Source organism: Aplysia californica, unplaced genomic scaffold (assembly GCF_000002075.1).
Source record: "Aplysia californica isolate F4 #8 unplaced genomic scaffold, AplCal3.0 scaffold00110, whole genome shotgun sequence".
NCBI lineage: Eukaryota > Metazoa > Mollusca > Gastropoda > Aplysiida > Aplysiidae > Aplysia > Aplysia californica.
The window spans coordinates 350,137-366,499 of NW_004797380.1; the positions used below are offsets into that span (position 1 = coordinate 350,137).

At 38.2% G+C, this 16,363-nt stretch overlaps 1 protein-coding gene across 2 annotated transcripts in view; it reads left to right on the forward strand.

Moving 5' to 3' along the window:
* The window catches only part of LOC101848280 (transcription elongation regulator 1), a 44,223-nt gene extending 30,573 nt beyond the window's left edge, over positions 1-13,650 (forward strand). For both annotated transcript variants that reach the window (XM_005095661.3, XM_035969053.1), the window contains 7 exons: positions 65-232; positions 1,686-1,871; positions 3,834-4,010; positions 5,967-6,050; positions 7,299-7,399; positions 8,703-8,763; positions 13,227-13,650. In XM_005095661.3, coding sequence (XP_005095718.1) covers positions 65-232; positions 1,686-1,871; positions 3,834-4,010; positions 5,967-6,050; positions 7,299-7,399; positions 8,703-8,763; positions 13,227-13,367 — 918 coding nt within the window. In that variant the 3' untranslated portion in view covers positions 13,368-13,650. The remainder of the gene's footprint in view (positions 1-64; positions 233-1,685; positions 1,872-3,833; positions 4,011-5,966; positions 6,051-7,298; positions 7,400-8,702; positions 8,764-13,226) is intronic.
* Positions 13,651-16,363: the final 2,713 nt, after the last annotated feature.

Consider the following 16,363-nt stretch of genomic DNA (forward strand, 5'->3'; position numbering starts at 1 on the left):
GAGATGGATCTAACTTTGCACTTTGATTTGCATCAGATTACAATGTGACTATTTTCTGTTTCAGCTGAAGTCAGACTTCCTTAAGCTTCTGAAAGAAACTAGTGGTATTGACCGCAACTCTAGGTGGAGTGAAATAAAGAAAAAGATCAACGGTGACCCTCGTTATGAAGCAGTGGACAGCAGTACTCGTAGGGAGGATTGGTTCAAGGACTATGTCAAAGGGCTTGATGAGGTAAGCTGTTTTTTATTCTCAGCTTGGACATTTGCAGTTTAGCCCTAATTTTCTTTAAAGTCAAAGTTTCCTCTTTTTAGTATAGCTCCAGTTAATGAAGTGATGAAGTATCTGAGGAGCTTTGTTCACCCTTTTCTTGTGTGTGATTGACATCAAATTGAATAATTTTTCTTTCACATTCTATCAGGTTTGTGGAAGTGTTGTATTTTTATGGTTCTATGACGACACTAAAATCTATTTTTAGGTAGCGTGAACACTGTCTCGCGGCCTTCTGAGTGCATGGTTTCTGTGAATTCAGGGTGATTCAGATCGCTGTTTGTTTGTTCTTTTGATATTAAACACCAAATGCTGTACACATTGTATTGTAAACGTTCAGCTTTTCCTCGTTACATTGCTATAAGCTGTTTATATATATCCGAGTATTTGGAGCTGGAGAAATGCCGTCGAAAGCGAAGCCCCTCGCGGTTGGGATGTGTTGGCGGACGGTTCAAAAATGAAAACCCACACACTCAAATGTTTCGCAGAAAGATCGATGATTGAATACCATCTTTGAACAGACTTTCATGTGGTATATTTTTTACCTTTGGTATAAATAGAAAGCCTTTAAATATACCGTCAAAGTTATCAAAGATCACTTTTTAAATACAAAATATGTAAGATACTGGCTCTAAAAAGGTACCGATAGAAAGATCAGTTCATTTTAAACTATTTTGCCTCAGTCCTTCTACAAAACTCCGAAAGCATGTGATCCTCCCCCACTCAGTACACAACAATGGTATAGAGCCGACTGGCTCGCTGTTGGAGCCGGTGCGGCGCTGGCTGGGACAATGCTTGTTGTTTTTATTGAAATAACGACAGATCATTGTGTTTGAGGCAATAAAATATTGCTTTGAAATTATCTGTCTTGAAAAATAGGCTCCATGTCTATGTTATGGTGATTGTACTTTGTGTTAATGTGGAGATGTTTGATGCACTTGGTACTCTTTTATTATCTGTCAAACGTGGAGTTGCAACCAGTTAGTTTAGTGACTTTAGCAATATTTGATCATATTTAAAGCAGGTTGCATTTTCTTTAAAATAGACTGAGAGGTAAAAGAATGGTACCAAAATTCTCAAGAGACACAGGCTTTTTGTACGGAACCTAAATTTGGCTTACAGCTACTTTGAAAATTTAGTTTGTGGTACCTACTATTATGTGGATTAGTATATATTGTATGAGCTCTAGAAACCATTCATCTCTTTTGAATTTCAAGTGAGGGATTTTTGCTTTATTGTGAAGCATACTTTATTATTTGACAGCTAATTTGTTGAGATAATGTTAAGTCTGGGTGCACTCTTTCTTGAATATCACTTAACCTCAATTTGCATAAAAACGATATATTTTTCCCATATGACAAGTATTAGGGAATGTACACTTGAGTTCTAGCTGTCTAAAATTTGTTTTACCCATCAGGCTACTTCAGAAGATGAAGAAAGAAAGGAACGTGAGAAGCAGGAACGCATTGAAGCCAGTTTGAAGAAAAGAGAAGAGGAAGTAAAGCAATCATTGTCAACTTCCTTGAGAGAGAGAGACAAAGAAAGAGAACAGCACAAGAAAGATGAAGCCATTCAAACATTCAATGCACTTCTGGCCGATCTGGTTGGTGTCCATAGTTCTAATTGGTGTCTTTGTGCTGTATTTATAAACGAGGCATTTAGTGCTAGCATCTTTTAATCCAAAAGCGACACTTTCATGAGTTCAGAAAGCAGAGGCATGGTTTTTTTTAGTTTTTAAGCAGTCCATGAGTGATGTCCATTTTTGTCCTCAAGGTCTTTTTGTTTGTTTGTGTTGTTATGTCTTAGTTAATATTCTGGATGAAGAGGTGCTTTTAGTAGTGGTATATGAAACCTAATGTGCCATGAATGGCTCATTGCAGGAGATCATGACATATCCCACAGTGTTTAGGAATCTCTTGCGGGCAGATTTTTATGGCTAACTATAATTTCATGGAAATATTGCGAAGTTAAGAAATTACTCTGAATTTTGTAGGTCAAAATGAAATTTGTAATTTTATGGTGTCATTGTTATATTTTATTTCCGTTCACCTCTGAAGGCCATTTTTCATCCTGGTTCATTGTGTCTCAGTTAAATGGGGAAAAATCAGATCTGTGAGTTTAAAAAAATACTGAAATTTAGCAAAGTGAATTTCTTTGAATTCAGTCCTACTTTTGTTGATCATGCTCAGTGTTTTATTTAGCTAATGTCTTTGATTGTTAAGTTCATGGTCTGTTGAGAGAGTTAATTAGTCTAGAAATAAGAAGATTGATAAGGTACATCTTTATTGTCCAAGTCTTGGCACATTGGTTTGGTGTTTCACCACGTACATAAACTCGCACACTCGCAGGCACCCTCACACCACCCACACACAGACACGCACACATAAACATGCACACACACGCATATGTACGCACATGTGCACACCCATATACACACACACTCTTCCCTCAGACATCCTATCTTCCACACACATCTGTGCACATAACCATGATAATATAATAGTATACTTGCACTCACTAACAGGCTCACAGTCACATGCATAATATAAATGAACAGTAATATAAACAATAATAATGCTAATCTAGGTACGTATTCAGTATTTTGATTGTAACTCTATGGTATTTTGATGCATGCTCTAAGGTCATATCAATACTTAAAACAAGATGATTAAGATGGAAGAAATTTGATGGATGATGGTAAGAATGACCTTCACCTTTCTTTGTTACAGATGAGAAGCCTCAGTCTTTACTTTTGACTGATATTTTTATTTGAGGGAACGAGGGATGTTTATTGTCCAAAAAGATGGAATTAATTTTTCTAGTGCAAGCTATAATGTATAATTCATCGAAGTAGGGGAATAAAGATGTTGAAATTTTGCATGCTTTCTGTATTAATTGATGCAATTTTTCTTTATATTTTTGTCATGTGTTCCCGGTCCTTGCTGTTATACAGAAATTGATCATACTTTCTATGGTTGAATGATAGAATATGGACATCAATGATTTATCAACTTTAAAATACATGAGCTACCTTAGAAAAAGTTTTTTTTATGCAGGAGGGAAGTGTGGACATGCCAGTCCAGTTTGTTGCCATACCCAAATACTTATAATCTGATACTTGCTCGAAGTTTTCATTTTTGATTTCGAGTTGCTTCTTCTTTTCTATTAAACATCTATCTTTCTTATCTCCCTTTCTTCTTTTTTTATGTTTGTTACTCTCTTGTAACACCTCTAATCTTCTGGCGCTCATATGACCTTATGCAGTTGCGAGCGCGGTAAAACTTCTACTAAAACTAAGCAAACACTTAAACACTTCTCCCATGGTGATATGCAAATTGTAGAGAGTCCTGGATAGGTTCAATGTATATTCGTAATCTTTTGAGCACAATTTTTTCAAGGGAGTTTATAACTACGGATGTTAAAGCTATTTGTTTCAGGTAATTCATTTGTTATTTTTTCTTTCTTGTGTATTAAAAAAAAAGAAGTAAAATTGCTAAGTGGGAAAAGATGTTGACGATGCCTGTTCTGTTAACACGACTCCTGAAATAATGCTATCTCTTCGCAGGTTCGCAATTCTGAAGTGACGTGGCGAGACACTAGGAAACAGCTTCGTAAAGACCACCGATGGGAAATGACTGACAGTCTTGAGAGGGAAGAGAAGGAAAAGCTGTTTGAGACGCACATCGAGGGACTGTTCAAGCGGAACAGAGCCATGTTTCACTCTCTCCTGGATGAAACAGAAGTGAGCTCCTACAAATGACAAACACTCTGTAGCATGTTAACCAGGGGACAATTGGCTTTGGGATAAGTTGTTGTAACTTACCAATATTTATAGATATTTTATAAGGACTTTGTTTCAGTCATTCCTTATCCCTATACAGAATTATTGAATGAATCCCACTAGATTGTGTTTAGTGTTTTTCACTAGATTGGGTGGGTTGAGTTGTATGTGTTCATTTTGCTTTTTAACTTTTAGGAAGAAAACATGTTTACACCAAAGAGATTATTATAGTACTAGAGGTTGCACCTATGTCACCCACGTAAATTCATTATGGCTGTGCGGGCCCACTCAGCTAGCTTTGTCGCCATTTTTGAGAGGATTAGAGACAGTGCTGTCATGCTGCGCGTCCCTCGCAAAGCCTAGGTCTAAATCGAGTTTGAAGCTCAGTTCAGTTTTATTTTAAGTTTTCATTTTGTTTGCTGCAGTTGTTTAATTAATCATATAACATACGCGCATACACAACACCGCACCTGCTGACCGATTGTGGGAAACATAAAAGAAATTAAATCTGGGCTACAAATGAACAGAGATATATAATATGAGGTATTGTTTGTCTTTCCCGGTTGGGGTGGGGGAGGGTCGGAGGGAGACATAGTGAGGGATTGAGTTTAAGAAAAAGGACAATTTCATACTTACAAAATGGATTGCTTTTATGTCATGTTGTCTACACTCTCCTACTGATGCAAAGCCTAGGCCTTCATAGAGTATGAAGGGGGGTTAAGACTGGGTTAATTATTTAATATATTAATTCGTTATTGTCTCAAAATGAGAAATTAACTGAAGGCTGGGATACTGTAAATCTCTCATTGTCTTGATCCTGTGCGCACACCCAAAGAGCGTTGTTTAATATCGGGCACAAATAATTATATATATATTGACATTTTAAAATCCAGCACTTAGATAAATAGTCAGTTTATCTTAAACATTCACAATATTTTCTAAAATTGGCGTTGATTGGCAATGGTGTTAAGCTACACAACACCTCATCTTCCGTGAACCCCTGCTGCTGTTGTTGCACATATGCTGTTTGGCATCGGTTCCGCAAATGAGACAATATTACGCCAGTCTTATTGGCGGTTAGTTACGCCTGATTGGCTACTTTATATTCTCTCATCTCAACAACATCGACAGAGGTTCTTTCGCATTCAGCCAGCCTTGAAGGTGTGCTAGAGTTGCAGCTGAAGCTTCTAGCAGCTTCTCAGTCACATTCTTGATTCCAGAGGGCCGATACGAGCGCTTTGTTGTCAGCGGTGCTAAATCTAAACATGCAGTTTGAGCGACGCACAGCAAAAGACTTCAATAAAATTATGGGTTTTTTTTGTTTTAGCAAGTGATCATCAAGTCCATCTCATTCATTTGTTTCGGAATTTTACTCACCCATGTTGTCACAGCGTGTAAAAGGTCCGATTTGCATTATTTGGAGATTTTCTGGCTCATTTAAAGGTAAACTATCACAAAAAACCCTTTGAGTACATTTTAGCGATAGGCAAATGACATGAGAAAGAAATGAACATCGAAAGACTTGGCAAGTGATCATTAATCCGTGATAGAAAAGTATTGCTGTGCAGGGACTTGCCTTTTATTCTTCTCAGGAATGGCAGCGAGCCCCTCAGGTTTGACACTCGTGACGTCAGAGCTAAGACCTCTAGTTTTTTTTATAACCTCTTTGTGTTTACACAAAAATGTGACCGATTTCTTTAAAGAAGTCCTGAAAAAAAAAAAATGGGTTACTAAACCAAATTAATATTGTTGTTATAGGTAATGGGGGAGGATTAGACATTGGCTCTTTGAGAAAGCTCTGTGGGTTTAGGCTTGTCTTCTTCTTATGCATTTAAGTACTACTTTTGAAGCCTAAGTATATTAGTTTTTAAAAGGTTACACCTTTTGGTTTGTATCTATGTCCTTTTTTTTTTTCAGATTTCCCTTACTTCGACGTGGAAGGAAGTAAAAAAGCAAATAAAGGAAGATCCACGTTATACCAAGTTTTCGTCAAGTGACAGAGTATGTAGAATTTTTTTTTTGTACCTTAACCACCCACACATTCTATTATCTCTCCCAATTAATACCAAATAATATTCCTGTAACTTGTAAACTCATTTTAAAAAAATTGAATTTGAAATAATGCAGTGTTACATATTTTGAAAAGGGACATTCATTAACCGGAGCCAAAGTACTTGTTTTTAAGCTTATCTTTGCTTCCTTTTGGTCTGTATTCGTTTCCATTCATATGTCAGTTCTTTGTAAAATTCTCTCAAATAATTGTGAGCTTTAAAAAAAAAATGAGGCCTTCGTCCATTTATGTTATCTACCTCAGGAAATCTGTGGTTATAGAACATTTTGGGTGGATTTTGAAATGTTGTGAGGGATTTTGTGACCTCTAGTGAAATTGAAAATCTAAATATCTCACAAGAAAATTTTGCCTCTGACACTTAAAGGGTTAACACATTACACCCTAAGGGCCTGGACGGGAAGTCCATTCCTAGATCCTAAGCAAGGGGAAAGAACCCACCTCCCCTGAATACTAGCCTTTAAAAAACACATTTTAAAAATACTAAACAAATTCCAAAAATCCTGAAAAAATAAAAGTTAAAAAGAAAACTGAATGTAGTTTCAGAAAAATATAACTTTATGTATGCGCAAACTGTTGGAAATGTTCTCACTTTAGTTCAATCGGGGTGTCCGACCCGTCACTGTCACTCTCAGTCTCAGCCTCGCGGTCGGGCCCTAGACTAGATCTAAATTCTATAATTTCTCCGTCTGATCAATCGGAATCGCCCCAAACTCTTCCTACAACGTTTTCATAAAAATCTGAGCCATCTGATTTGTCACATGCTCGTTTTTGCTCAAATCCATCGTTATTTCCGTTTTCGAACTCAATTGTGTCGCTTTTCAACAAGTCGAGGCACTTTCGAAGTGTCGGTAACGCGATCGCACTTCGATCAGCTCTAATACTAAAACTAAAACTACTAGCCCGAAAAATTTCGTTTCGGTATCAAACGAAAGAAGAAACTTTTTGCTATACTATGCAAATCAAAATCCCGGCCCCAGAGTCTCGTCAAGGCGAGACTTTCGTTTCTAAAGACGCTGGGTCGGCGCGGGCGGTTCCGGGCGAGTCAGGGTGGAGCGCGTAAGGGAATTCCCGGGCGAGTTAGGGTGTAATGTGTTAAGAAAGGTTGATGATAATGTCTTTGTGAAATATTCTTGTTGTTTTTATTATAATTGTATTTTTAAAAATCTGTATTTCCTCAGAAAAGAGAAAAGGAGTTCACAGTTTATATGCACGAGAAATTCACAAATGCTAAAGCTGATTATCGCAACTTGTTGAAGGAGACCAAGGTTATCACATACAAGTGAGTGAACATTTGTCCTCTGGACTTTCAACACTTTGCTGCCTCAGCTCGCCGATCGGCCATGTTTACCACACAGTTTCTTTGGATTTTCCCCAAAATGCCTTTGCCTTTGATGGCAAGAGTTTTTACAATATGAGCCTTATGATGGCAAAGTGTTAAATACATGTTAAAAGCAACTATAATTCAGTGCTTCCAGTTTTCCAGCAATTCCGCAAATTTATAGATTTCCTCAAATGGAAAAATTTCGTGAAAATCAGTGCTAAAAAAAAATGATTTAAAAAATGATTTTTTAAAATGCGAAATAAAAATTTTCTGTAATTACTAATAGCAGCAACAATCGCCGACCCATTCCGGAAGTGCTCTTTTATATGAAAGTGTAGACAGTGTCTTTCACTTTCTAGAGCACAAGCAGAGCACCAGCACTGTAAACATGGGGAAGAAATGTGGTTCAATAGATCTTGGGCCTGCCAAGAAAAGAAAACTCTAAAGAGAGCTTAATTTTTTATCAACTTGTTGTGTAAATATTGTTGTGGATTTAAGTTGAACATAAGCTGTCAAGTTATTTAGATCTAGCTATTATTAACTTGAGTGCTGTACTATTATAGGGTGTACAGTACAAGGGAGAACAGCATGGCCTTGGATCATATTATGGTGCAAACCGACACAAGCAGAAAAAAAGTTGAACATTAACTGTCAAGTTTTATAGATCTAGCTGTTATACTACTGTTGTGGATGTACAGTACCGGTACAAAGGAGAAAGCAGGGCCTTGGATTTATATGGATTAGCACAAGCAGAAAATTATGTATGCAAGGTATGTTTTTTCTCACTATTGTCTTGTTAAATTTCGTCTTGAATAGCCAGAAATGGCATATTTAGGATGCTCCGAAACGAAAAAATCTCAAACATAAAGGCCTCCTGTCAGGGTGCTGCCCTGGACCTGAAATTCCTCGAAAAATGACGTCGGTTGCAGGAAGCCCTGATAAATACTGTCTTTGTACTAAAGGTACATGTACATTCTCTAATTTTGTGAAACTGAGAAGGAATACATTGAAAAAAAATAATAACTTCTTCATAAATAACTACCTTTCCGTTGCCACAGTAGACATTATATTTGGCATAAACTTTGTCTTGCTGGAAAGCTTATGACTCAAAAGAAGAGAAAAAATACTGATCCAAATTTTTCTCCTGGGGTGGGTGGGTGGGTGTGTCATGTTCAGTTTTTTTCTTATGCTATAATTTATTTTTCATTCGACCTTATGTCATGACTACACAGTAAATATTTTGCATTCTATTTTTTAACAGAACTAAGAAACTAGTTGAGGAGAGTGAAGGCCACCTTGATGATATCGAGAAAGTGTTGGAGGTAAATGTTTCACTTCACCCTTTGTCTTATTCTTTTCCTTTGTGCTTCCTGAAAATCAAAATGACCTAATGCATATGTGTCTAGACGCTGTGAAATCAGGCGATCGTCAATTTTTGGACATGTGGAGTTATTGGTATCGTCTGAAAGCTTATTAATTTGTTTTGCTTTCAATGAGAAAAATACCCATCTATCTTGAATAGTAGTCGAGATATCTGTGATTGAAGGAGGTGAGGTCGCCTGGTTTCAGTAGTGAAATTAGAGAGGAAATGACCGCCAAGGTTTGACAACTCAAATAGCTAGAGAGTCCTTGAAAACTGGAAAATGACATTTTTTGTGCCGTCAATCGTTTTTTTCAGCAAAGTTCACATGGAAATATGTTTTTGTTTAGACATGAAAGGGGTTGAGCCAAAAAATAAAAAATCTATAAAAATTGCCTAACTGGCGGGAAAATGCCTGTTTCTCCGATTTTGTTATTTTGACGAGCACCTGATTTCCCCATGATTCCTCACATATGGTATAGTTGAGAGAATCTGGACTCCTCATGAGGGAATTTAAAAGGGGGAGGGGGGCATTCAACCTCATGCCACTGTACTAGTAGGAGCAAATCTGTTTTATTTCTCCTTCAGTGAATAAAGGAACAAGAGATCATGAAATTGTAGTGATATTTGTAAGTTACTGTGACAACTTTTCCCATTTATGAACAAACCAGTTTCATTAAAAAATATAAACTAATGTACAAAAGTTTTAAAAATTAACAAAATAAATTGAGGTAGCCAACCCAGTACTGGTACTAATACTGAGAGTAATTTGTCATTTACAAAAAAAAAGTCAAAATACCAACCAGATCTAGATTCTAGATAAAATGTTTCACATGATCATCGGTCGTGCCAAGCTGGAAAATAATAAACTTTTTCCTCTGCTTGCAAACAGCATTATGAACGATGCATTTATAATGTTAGTGTGATTTTTTAAATAATGGCCCTAATTTTGAGTTTTGAGAAGTTGTACTTAAGAAAAGTAAATTCAGTATTGAAGAAAAACTCTGAATTTTGAGAACTGCTTAATGGTAACAGATTTTGTAAAAGATTTGGTCTGCTCTAACTTTTTAGGAGATTTATTTTGCAAGCATTTTTAAAGAATGAATTTCATGACTTTATCGTTACCTGATATACATACTTGAACGAGGAGGAAAAAACACCTTGTAAATAGGAGGCTAGTGATTTGAATTGTAAAGTTCTTGCCTTTCATACGAAAGTGTCTTTTTTGTGGTTAGAGGATACCTTTGATTTTTCACATTCTCTATCCTGGTGGGTGGTCAATTGGTGCTCTGGTGTAATTAGCTTCTTTTTTTCCATCAAACATCTATTGTCGTTATCTATCCTCCTTTTTTGTGTTTGTTACACTCTAGTAAAACCTCTAGTCTTTGGGACGTATATGACCTAGTTGTGTTGCAAATGCTGCTAAACTTTTGTTAAAGAACTCTCTTGGGACTGGTAGTATTGAGTACCTTGTTTACAGAAAAGGAAGATGAAAAATATGGATCAGCGGCAGCTACATTACACACATTAGGGACTCCTTTACGCCATGATCGCAAGGTTGTAAAGTAGGCGGGCATGGATAGCTCAAATAGTCGGGGATTGACAAATGTGTTCAAAATCCATATTTGGGTTAACCGACAAGATAATGAAAAATTGAAGAAATACATGTCAGGGAATTCATTCGCGGGGGACATTGACCAAGATAGCCCAAAACCGACTGAGTTGGAGATCCTTTGTTGCTGCCCTAAATGCCAGATGGTGTGACGGGTAGTAAGTCAGGGAATGGCAAATTGTACAAACTGTCCATGGTTTTGAGTGTTCTGTGTTTGTGTTACCTGTTCCCCAGCTGTAATTCTTGCCCAAAGCTGAAGAAACTAGTTTGTCTAGATTCTTGAGATTGCTTTTGAAAAAGGAACAGTTGTCAGAAAGGCAAGGGGCGCTACATTCTTCTAGTACAAAAATGGGCCATTTATGTAAAATCAGTTGGTGGTTTTAAAGGTTTGATACATTTTTCTTATTTGTATACAGCAGAATTTAAACGGTTTGGGTTAAAAAAAAATTTTATTGTTGAAGTCACATCTTCTAAGGCTTTTTCAAGAAGTAATGGGGACTTCCAAATTTTTCCTGTTTTGCATTTTGGAGGAGATGAGGCGCTGGGTCCATAACTACTATCCAGTTATGAGAGGAGTGAAAACCAGAGTTAAACATCAAAGTCATCCACCAATAAGATGTAATTAATGTCAAAGAAGCAAGTTCTGCTTGTAATTACCAAAATACGCAAATACGGCGAAGCTAGCTCTGTCTGAATATTTAAATTTACCAATGAACAGCGGTTCCTTTGTTTTTGATGGGTGTAGAAGCTTGAAAGATGTCTCGAAAACGCATGTTAACGACCGACAAAGTACTTTTTGAAGTGGCGCTGGGTTGTGAGGGGGGAATGAGTATTTTGATGAAAGTGACTCTGAATAAAGTGCCGTAAATTCCATTGTGGATGATAACAAACAGGACTTAGTCTCATCTAATAGCGATTCAGTTCATGAAGGGGTCAGTACTGGAATTTGTGCTGTATCGATGGGTAGAGCTAGATCTATAAAATTCAATGGGACGTTGTGTGCGGCAATCAGGGTCAAGTTGGAGGGTGAAATACACCTCAGAATCTACATTCTGCTATTGGTGTAATTCTTAACCACATACATTTGCAAAAACTACTTTCAATTTGTAACATAACTGCCAAATTTCATTTAAAAACGTAAGAGTAAACGTAAGAAATAAAGCACTTTGAAATATATCCTGAATTCCTACTCGTAGGACGCGGCTGCCCCAGGATGGGGACAGAGTCCGTGGGGGTACGGCCAAGATAAAAAGAGTTAAAGATCACTTGGTGGTCCAAAATTGATAAGAGTAGGCTTTGGCTGCCACCTGAGCAAAATTCAAATTTCCTACCAATTGAAAAGGTTTGGTGTGTCCCGCGCGCTCATTAGACCTTATGCAGTTGCGAGCGCCGTAAAAACCTTACCCCCAAAAAAAGACAAGGGAAGAAGACTCGGATTGGCAAACCCAGAGAAAATTGATAAAATATTTTCAATATATTGAATTTTTGAGTTTTTTTGCGAGAAAACATCCTTTGATATCTGTTCTATCGGGTCACAATGACGAAACTGTTGGAAAAAAACACCCTAACTGACCTAAAAGGGCGTTTGAAAAGTGCATATTGAACAAAAAATCCTTTAAAAAATTCCTTTTTTCCGTTTTTCTCATAATCTGCCTTTTGACATAATATGTGACCTCCTTGGTGCAAGGAGTTTTCAAAAACTACTGGAGCTAGAAGCTTCCAATTTTGGCATGCAAGTGCTTTAAGGTCTATTCTGAGGGTCCATGTGAGGAAACTGAGTAATATAGGTCACTTGTGGAAATATTCACATTTTTTGTAACATATACCCCAAAGTTTCGTCAACTGATTCTCGGGGGTCCATTGACTTTGGGCTCACATTTGTATTTTTAAAGATGGTCAAAATCCTTACAAAGATCCACAGTCCATATAGGTTTGCACTTGTGTGCCAAATTTCAGGCTGTAGTTTCAATATTTTCGATGAAATTTTTTCACACTAAAAAACTGGTCTGAAAATCTAAGATGGCCTCCACAGAGACCCAATTTTCAGAAAAAAATCAACAAATTCACCCATAGTACGGGGGCTCTCGTGGCCTAGAGGTTAAGGTGTTGGCCTCTCATTCAAAGGTCCCGGGTTCGAATCCGGGTAGCGACTGAAAAATTTTCTTCTCTACAATTGTCTCCTTTCAGCTCCTTTCCAGCTCTCTAGCAATGTTCTGTTGTCTGCTTTCATTTCCACTTTCTGCCGCCACCCCCTCACCTCCTTTGCCCCCTCCTCTGGGCTCCTGACTCTTTCTGCAGCCTTTCTCCTGCTTCTCCTTGGCTCCTCCTTACTACTGTCTTTCTGCCACATCCCTGATCTTCTGGTAGGAAAGATCTACACCTGGCCTTCTCGGACAAGGGCGAAAAATCTCGGAGGGCCCGTGTGCAAGTTGCGCACGTTAAAGATCCCTTGGTGGTCTAAAATCGATAAGAGTAGGTTTCGGCCGCCACCCGGGCAAAGTTCAAAATTTCCTACCGACTGAAAATATTAGGTGTGTCCCGCGCGCTCATATGACCTATGCAGTTGCGAGCGCCGTAAAACACTTTACAAAAAAACCCACCAAAAAACCCCCATAGTACATCTTATTTACCTGTGAACTTTTTGCACAATTACATAAAAGTGAATAAAAGTAATTCGTTTAGATCAGTTTTCCAGGAGTGTGCGTCTCCCCTTCAGCGTGGTCAAGATATCCTGTCTTTATATTTTTTTCTCATATTGCAGCTTTGACTCTAAAATTCAATGTGTTTTGAAAAAATGTTTACTTGTCTTTCAGAATGACAAACGTTATCTCACCCTTGACTGTGTTCCGGAGGAGCGGCGCAAAATTTTGATGTCCCACATTGATGAGCTGGACACCAAAGGCCCACCTCCTCCTCCCACTGCTTCAGCTCCCACTCACAGGGGTGGAAAGTAATTGGATATATACTTTTAAAATTCATACAGTTGTACTTTTTTTTCCTGTGTATTTTGTTTTACCTGTATTGTTTGTTTTTTAAAACTTGGATGTCTTGTTCCTGCTTCTGAGTACTAAGGGTCAGGGCCTTTGGCACGTCTTTTGTTTAATTGAAATAGATGGCTCCTAAATTGCTGTGACCTTGCAAAAATGATTCAAAAGTTATTGTTCTGCATTTCTCATTCTTTTTGTTAATGTAGGTCACTTTTTAAAACGTTCACAATAAAAGAGGCTGAGTTCATGATTGTCTGGTTGTTGTTTTATTTTGGTATTTTATTGTGTGACCTTCCATTTTTTGAATGCCAAATCTGAACTATGATATTATATGTGGATGAAGAACAATTTTCCTGTTGCTTTGTTGACTGCTATCAGTCTTATTTGTTTATCCAACTTAAAATTTAAACAGCATAGAATGACGTATTGAAGGACTTGCAAGGGAATGAGCTAGTTGTGGTTGGTGAATGCATTTTGTTGCTTGGGGGGTAAAAGCACCACAAGAGAGGGACAGATAGATTGGTCCCAGAGTGTAGTACTATCTTATCCTGTGCAGTGTTAATTGAAGGAAAAAGGGACTGAGGTGGAAAACTTTTGTAAATCGTGTTGTCTAGATTGATGGTACACTACTGCTGTGGCACTCATAATTTGCATCTGACAAACCTGCCTAGTTTTCACTTAGGTAGTGTTCGACAAGGTAATATTAAAGAAAAGATTGATGGCTTGCCGTCATGTTTCACAACGCTCAACTTTGAGTTGTCTGGTGTTTTTAGTTGAAAAGTAACCATTGTGGTAGCTATGAAAATGACATTAGTGTTACACATTTAGTGCAAATTATCTTAGGCTTACCAGGTTCAGTTTTCTCCACTTCTTTAATATCAGTTCAGTAGAACCTGTGGAAGACGGAATCGCAAGGGATCCAGAAAAAATTATGTCTCAGACAAGGGAATTTCGGTGGCTTCAGAGAGGCCCAGCCGGTGGAATCGAAGGTTGTTTGTCTGGTGGGCAAGCAGTGGTCAAAACTTCACACCTCTCCTCAAGTACTATCCCATCTCTTGATAGCAGCATGTATCCAGTCCTACTTACCACTGCCACCGGTACTTGCTTTTCACAGGACCACTGTTTGATCTATTAAAAATAGAAACGGAACATCTCCTTTACTTCCCTTAGCCCCACCCATCAGTGCAATAAACAGTCAGCCAATGCTGTGAGTGCATGTATCGAACGATTAGAGGAACTTTTTTCTCGAACGGCTGCATGATCAGAGGGGCGAGCATTGCGACACCTCGGAACTATTTTGGCTAAAGTGTCTCTTTACTTGTCGTAACGACACTTTGGACAAAATAGTTCAAAAGTGATGATTGGTCAAACTAGTCTCACCACAGCTCTGGCTGCTCAGGAAAGTTTCCCTGCTGGAGCACCACTTGAGCACTTTCTTCACAGACACTGGTGAGATTTCACTCCCACACCATCCTGACCATCTGTACTGCTCAGGGCTCACATGGATGGGGTAACGTCTACTCTACCCTAGTGTAAGTGGCACCCCTGCTCCCTTTCCTTGCCTGGCAGCATGGCATAATAATTTATAATGATAAAGGTTTAAGCCAATGCAGCCAGTTTGTTTCAAATCAGGGCTGAGTGGGCAAAACATTTTCTATTTTCTGTATTTAATCCTCCAAGGGGAAGAAATTGTCTTTCCGTTTCTGTGTTGGGCAGGTTTCCTTTTTATAAAGGTAATTAAAGAGGAATTTATCACAATGGGGGAGTCGGGAGATTTTGTTATGACAGGTTTTCGTCTTGCAGAGGTTTCCATTAAGGCAGGTTCAACTGTTCTTGTGCCTCATGGCTATGATGTCATTTTGGAGGATTTGAACATGAGTGCAAAATTCTTTTTTAACCCCTTTGTTGTCTTATGACATAGATAATCTAGCTGGTATGTCATGAAAATGTGCAATTTTTAGCTTTGTGCCATATCATGTACGACATGGAAGTTGGCCAAATTTTCTGTTCCTGGTTGCCTAAATGTCGTTACTTGTATGTCACACTAATCATTTGGCTTTCATTTTTCTCTATGGAGATAAAGCCACAAGCACAGCATGGTTATATTCGAGAATAAAAAATGCACATATTGGTACAGTACCAAATTTGCCACGCTTGCAAGCGATCGATAAACAGTGGTCTGGTCTTGCTAAGGAACACTTGCTCTCGCTAAACATAAACACCAAAATGACAATTTCACTTTTTGACTTAGATATTTGCAAGTTTAAAAAAATTAAGAGTAAGATGGGGAATACTGGGAATGAGAATAGTGACACTGTCGAAGACCCGGGGTAAAAAATGTGTCATGAGTGGGTCAGATCAAGACTGTGAGTCCACTAACACTGAAACATGACACTGCTGTCCTGGCTATAGAGCTTACCTGGGAATTGTGCAGACAATAGGAAAGCATAACCCCGGGCAACGAAGGGGTGGAGTGTACCACTCTTTGGTTACTGCATGGTGGACTTGTCTAATCATCATGTGAAGATTTTCAACGGCAAGATAGTTTATTTAACCCTATCCGTACGCCCTGGGGTCATTACGGGTGTGTATTCTTCACATTTTAGAATTTTGGAAAGTGGTGGCACAGAGTTCCCCACGTCGTATGGATACGATTGTAAAACATGATGTACACAGATAGGGTTAAATAGAAAATAGACTATAATGATACAGTGGAATCCTGTTCTATATAACGAGAGGGAGGGGACCGGTGCAAAAAGTCCGCTATAGCAGAATTCTCGTTACAAGGGATCCAATAATAAATTCGAGGAAACTAGTAAAGGACGCCTAATCTGTGAGTTTGGCGTTCTGTTTATTCCTTTTTGTATTTCCCCTGATGATGATTTGTTCAACATGATCTCAAGGTCTTACTTGATCAAAAATCGAATCAGGTTTCTTTCTCTAACACTAGCAAAGTTGACGAA